Genomic DNA, 5851 nt, shown 5'->3' with positions numbered 1-5851 from the left:
CAGGAGGAGGAGGAAGAGGAGGAGGAGGAGGAGGAGGAGGAGGAGGAGGAGGAGGAGGAGGAGGAAAAAGAAAAGAAGAAGAATGGGGGAGGGGAGATAGAGGAGAGGGAAGGGGAGAGGGGAGGAGAGGGGAACAGGAAGGCAGAAACGCAGAGACCCAGAAGCCAGGCGTGGTGGTTCAAACCTATAATCCTTGCCACTTAGGAAGCTGAGAAGGAAGATCCAGCCTGGACAACTTAGTGAGATTATGCCTCAAAATAAAATCTGAAAAGAGACTAGGAATATAAACCAGTGCTAAACACCTGCCTAAATCCCGCCCCCACAGCAGGAGCGGGGGCGTGGCTCAGGGGTAGAGCATCTCAATAAAGGCACTGGGTTCTGCTTCCAGCACTACAAATAAACAAACAAACAAAACTCACTAAGTAGATCTAGGAAGAAGCAGAAACAGCCATTCTGAGAAAAAAGTAAAAACAAAAGTGACATATACACACAGAACACAAAGACACAGAGGCAGAAAAGCAAGCCATGAAGGAGACAGAGGATAAGCAACAAGCCCCAGGAAAGCAGCCAGTTGTGTGGACACAGGGCTCCTGTTCATGTGGCCTCAGTGCATGTGGCTGGTTTCCTTCTGTCTCTGTCTACCATGCTTATATGGATGCTCTGAGACTTCGTGTATATCTTCTGCTCACGCTCTCCTGGATTCCCTCTCCCTCCCCCTCTCCCTCTCTTGATTCTCTTCCCCTCCCCCTCCCTCTCCCTTTCCCTCTCCCCTTCCCCCTCCCCCTCCCTCTCCCTCTCCCTCTCTCTCTCCCTCTCCTCTTCCCCCCTCTCCCTTTCTCTTTTCTTTCCCTCCCTCCCTCTCTTCCCCTCTTTCTCCCTCTTCCTCTCCCTCTCTCTCTCCTCTTCCCCTCCCTTTCCTTCTTCCCCTCCCTCTCCCTCTTCCTCTCCCTCTCTCCTCTTCCCCTCCCTCTCCCTCTCTCCTTCCTCTTCCCCTCCCTCTCCCTCTTCCCCTCTGTCTCCCTCTCCCCTTCCCTTCCCTCTGTCCCTCCCTCTTTTCCCCTCCCTCTCCTTCCCTCCCTCTCCCTTTCCCCTCCCTCTCTCCTCTCTCTCCTTCTCTCTCTCTCTCTTAGGGGGACTCTGGGGGTCCCATAGTGTGCAACAGATCCCTACAAGGGCTCGTGTCTTTGGGACAAGGAGAATGCGGGCAGCCTGGCGTACCAAGTGTCTACACCAATCTCTGCAAGTTCACTAACTGGATCCAGACCACCATTCAGACAACTTAGCTATGGACTGGCTACACTGTCCACATGAAGCCTGTTGAGGAAACCTGAGACTCAGGATTGTTCCCAGCCCTTCTCCCTCAGATCTACAAGTTCAGGCCCCAGCCTCCTCCCTCAGACTCACAAGTCCAGACTCCAATCTCCTCCCTCAGACTCACAAGTCCAGACTCCAATCTCCTCCCTCAGACCCAAGGATTCAGATCACAACATCCTCTCTCAGGCTCAGGAATCCATGCTACAACCTCCTCCCTGGGACACAGGAGTGGAACCCACCCACATGTTCCTCTGTGTGCAGTGTCCTCTATAGCCCAGTGTTGACCCAGCCTTGTCTTTGTACTGTTAGGCTTGTCCCTCCCATCCCCCAAACACCTTGTGTCTCCTCAGGGAACCACAAATAAAAGACCTCACAGTTCTGTTTGAAGCATCCTCTTTTCGTCCCTTTCCACTTATGTGATATTTCAACACACGGCTTTTCCTCTTGGTTTCCCATCTGTGCACCAAAAATGTAAACCAGGAGGCCCCTGGCTCTTTGTGCAGCAGCCTGTGTCAGTGCTGTTAAGAGACACCCGTTCTGTGATGTCCTCTCATTTCCAAGAAGGGGGATTTCCAGCTTCACAGCTTCTGTTGCGATTGGTCTGCTTTTGGTTTTGTCTTTTGATTTTAAGATTTACTTCTTGTTTTTATTTATGTGTATTTGTGTGTGTATGTGTGTGTGTGTGTATGCATGCGTGCATGCGTGTGTACAAGCACACACGCTTGTGTGAGTAGAGTGGCCATGGAGACCAGAAGAGGGCAGCAGTTCCCGAGCTGGAGCTACAGGGGGCTGTGAGCCACTGAACATGGTTGCTGAAAATCCATCCCCTATTTTCTGCTCTCAACCACTCAGCTGTCTCTCCAGCCCATTTTTTCTTCTTTCTCATACTTTAAGAATGTTTCTTTGTACCTGTATCAGGATGATTGGAAAAATCTAAGATGCTGCTGTGGGATCCAGAGACAGAGACGGGGACACGCTCAGCACCATAATAGGAAGAACTGCTATTAAGCTCCTCATTAATAAATTATGCTGGCAAGGTGGTGCATATCACATATCTGTAACACAAGCTGAGGTAGGGAGATCAAGAGTTCAAGGCCAGTCCCAAACAAACAATCTAGATAGAAAAATTGATTGATTGATTGATTTGTGAATATACCTATAAAGGAAGTATAAAGATTTCATCCACCTTTTATTTATGTATTTAGTCTTGTTGTCCTTTATTTTGTTTTGCTTTGAAACAGAATCATATGTAACCCAGGCTGGCCTGAAAGTCATTATGCAGCTAAGGGTGATTGTAAGTTTCTGATCCTCCTGCCTGCACCTTCTAAGTGCTGGGGCGACAGGTGTACACCACCACACCCAACTATCAAAATGTTTTATGCGTCATTAACAGATTCTCAGATATATAAAATATGGAGTAAGTTACTAAAGGTAGCATCAACAAGTTCCTTGTCATTGAAGATTTTCACCGTGACTTGGAGAACAGAAAGAAGAGCCAAGATAGAAATGAGTGGGTGTGTGCAAATGATTCACACAGTGTAATCAGTACACTTTGCTGCCAGAGCATCTGTGAAACAGTGCATCCTCTGTCTGTAGAACATATAATTTCTCACATACACACACACATCTACCAAGACTGCTGACACTGCAAAATGTAACCAGCTCAAGTGTCAACTATATACAGAGCAGGAATTCTAGGGAGATTTAAAAATGGCACACCAAGTTAGAAAACTATCTAGCAGATTCTTTTTTAAAGTGTGTATGTATGTGTGTGTGTGTGTGTCTATGATTGCATACCACAGCACACATGTGAAGGTCAGAAGACTACCTTGAGTGCTGGTCCTTCCACCTTGAGACAGAGTCCCTTGTTTGTTGTTATAGTCAGCAGGTCAGCTTCTAGGGATTCTCCTGACTCCATCTCCCATCTCACCATGAGAGTGCTGGGATTGCATCTGCAGACACTATTTTGTCTGGCTTTCACTGGGTGCTGAGGACCCTCAGTGACTGCATAGCGAGTGACTTACAGCGAGCCATCTTCCCAGCCTCTAGGAGATTCTTGCACATGCGTCTTCTTGATGGTCATCACTTTCGCCCCTAGTTATTTATCTAAGATCCATGGGGGAAATTAAAAATAGGAGCCTTGCTTAAGAACGGAGAAGGCAACTAACTAGAGTGCTTACTTTCCATGCATGAGCCCTGGGTCACAGCACTGCATAAGCCGGGTGTGCTGGTATAAACCCCTAATTCCAGTACTTGGGAGGCAGAGGTAGGAGTTCAAGGCATCCTCAGTTACTTGCCTCGTTTAATGCCAGTCTTGGCTTCATGAGACCCTGTTGTCCCTCCTCCTGTCATGCAAATATTTTGCTTAGAAATCAGGTTGGAAATAATGCAAGTGTCCACAGTTAGTGAATGATATAGTGACCTGGCAGTGAAATGGATGTCACACAGTGATTAAAAGAGACAGAACAGATGGTATGGGCAATGGCGTGGTTAAATATGAAACCCTTTTGCATCAGGAAGCTATACATGGACTGCTATATACAGTATGAATCCATACTGGATTCCAGACCAGCACCATTAACCAGTAGTGCACACGAGCTAGGATGAAAGGAGAATGTACTGGTTAGTTTTAACTGTCAATTTCACTCAATTTACCAAAATCTGGAGCCACACACAGTGTGTGTGTGTGTGTGTGTGTGTGTGTGTGTGTGTGTGCATGCTTGTATATATGCAAGTATGTATATACATGTATGTGTACATATGTGTGTGCTTGTGCGGGGGTGGCCAGCTAGAAGAAAGGCATCAGATTCCCCAAGCTCACAGTAACAGGTTGTCATAAGCAGCCTGATATGGGTGCTGAGAGCCCAACTTGGGTCCTCTGATTATCACCACTGAGCCATCCTTCCAGCCAGGAAGAGAGTGTTAATGCACAGTTATATGAATCGGCTCTCCTGTGGGCATGTTTATAGGGAATTCCTTGATTGTTAATGAACGTAGGAGAACCTACCTCCCTGTGAGTGGCACCATCCCTTAGGCAGGAGGTCCTGAACCAAACTGTGTAAGAGAGGAGCAAACGGACTGAGAGCAAGCAAGCAAGGGTGCATTTATTCTTCTTTGTCCGTGACTATTGGTAGGATGTGACCAGCTACCTGAGTCTCTGCCTTGACTTCCCCAAAATGAAAGACTGTGACTTTGAATCACCAGCCAAATAAATCTTCTCTTACCTTAAGTAGCTTTTTGTCAGAGTATTTTATCACAGCAACAAAAATGATCACAACATTCTGGGAGGGTCACAGGAGGACATGCAGAGTTGATAAAAATGTCCTGTAACTTTACAGGAGTGAGAGTTTCACAGATACAGGCATTTGCCGAGTCTTGTTACACTACTCATTTGAAATCTGAGCTCTACAGAGTATTCACCAGTAAAGAATTATCCCTCAATTAAGAAAACCACATGCAGTATTTACCGCAAAATGAGCCAAATGCCAAGATGGCCTACAGAGCAAATCTCAACCAAATCTTCTTTGTAATATACTCAGTACATTGTCTGGCCTCAGAGTAATTACATTAGAAATCATTGCATATAACCAGAAAAGTACCACATGTTCATGACTGAAAAACCAACATATCTAAGGAACTCATCGTTCAAACGAGACACATGATAGAAATTAGAAATTATTTTTAAGTGAATAGTAAATAAATGTGTCCTGCTGGGTGGTGGCGGTGAATAACTTTAATCCCAGCTCTCCGGAGGCAAAGGCAGGTGGAGCTCTGAGTTAGAGGACAGACTGGTCTACAGAGTTCCAGGGTGACAGAGTGAAACTCTTTCTCAAAAAGAAAAGAAAAGAAAAAAGAAAAGAAAGGAAGGAGATGTGCCTGCTACATAACCGGCAGCACACAGACAAGAAACAAAGGCCAAAAAATGATCACCAAGGCAATCATCTTCAGAAGAAAGACAGCAAATAAATTTTTTTTTAAAAGGATGAAAAAAGGAAAGAAATATTAAAGAGGCTAGGGAAATGGCCTAGTAGTTAAGAGCACTGACTGCTCTTACAAAGGTCCTGGGTTCGATTCCCAACACCTACCTGGTAGCTTACAACTGCCTAACACCCCTGCTCCAAGGATATGATGCCCTCTTCTGATCTCTGTGGGCACCTGCACTCATGTACACACACACACACACACACACACACACACACACAATTAAACATAAAATAAATCTTTAAAAAAAATTTTCAGTCACAAAGTTTCACATATTGTATAAATAGATTTTGATGGAGTATCCAGAATGGGTAACTCCACAGAAACAGATGCAGGCACTGAAACGGGGGGGAGAGCGGGGAGTGGCCACTCGTGATGTGAGGCTTCTGAATTATGATGATTGCCGGTGCCTTAAGGTTCATGTATGAAGTTGTGTGTGTGTGTGTGTGTGTGTGTTATAAAGCTGTATGGGGGTGCATGTGTGTTTAGTGGATGTTAGCATGTAAGGGTGTATGTGTGTGTGATGTATGTGTGTGTGATGTATGTGTGTGTGATG

At 45.8% G+C, this 5851-nt stretch overlaps 1 protein-coding gene across 1 annotated transcript in view; it reads left to right on the top strand.

Moving 5' to 3' along the window:
* The window catches only part of Klk4 (kallikrein related peptidase 4), a 5296-nt gene extending 3597 nt beyond the window's left edge, over positions 1-1699 (top strand). The window contains exon 6 of the mRNA XM_028785808.1: positions 1131-1699. Coding sequence (XP_028641641.1) covers positions 1131-1283 — 153 coding nt within the window. The 3' untranslated portion in view covers positions 1284-1699. The remainder of the gene's footprint in view (positions 1-1130) is intronic.
* The last annotated feature ends 4152 nt before the right edge of the window (positions 1700-5851 follow it).

This window comes from Grammomys surdaster, unplaced genomic scaffold (genome assembly GCF_004785775.1).
Source record: "Grammomys surdaster isolate TR1022 unplaced genomic scaffold, NIH_TR_1.0 125349, whole genome shotgun sequence".
Classification (NCBI taxonomy): domain Eukaryota; kingdom Metazoa; phylum Chordata; class Mammalia; order Rodentia; family Muridae; genus Grammomys; species Grammomys surdaster.
Note: the sequence above shows the minus strand (reverse complement) of the source record. Positions and strands in the feature narration are given on the sequence as shown.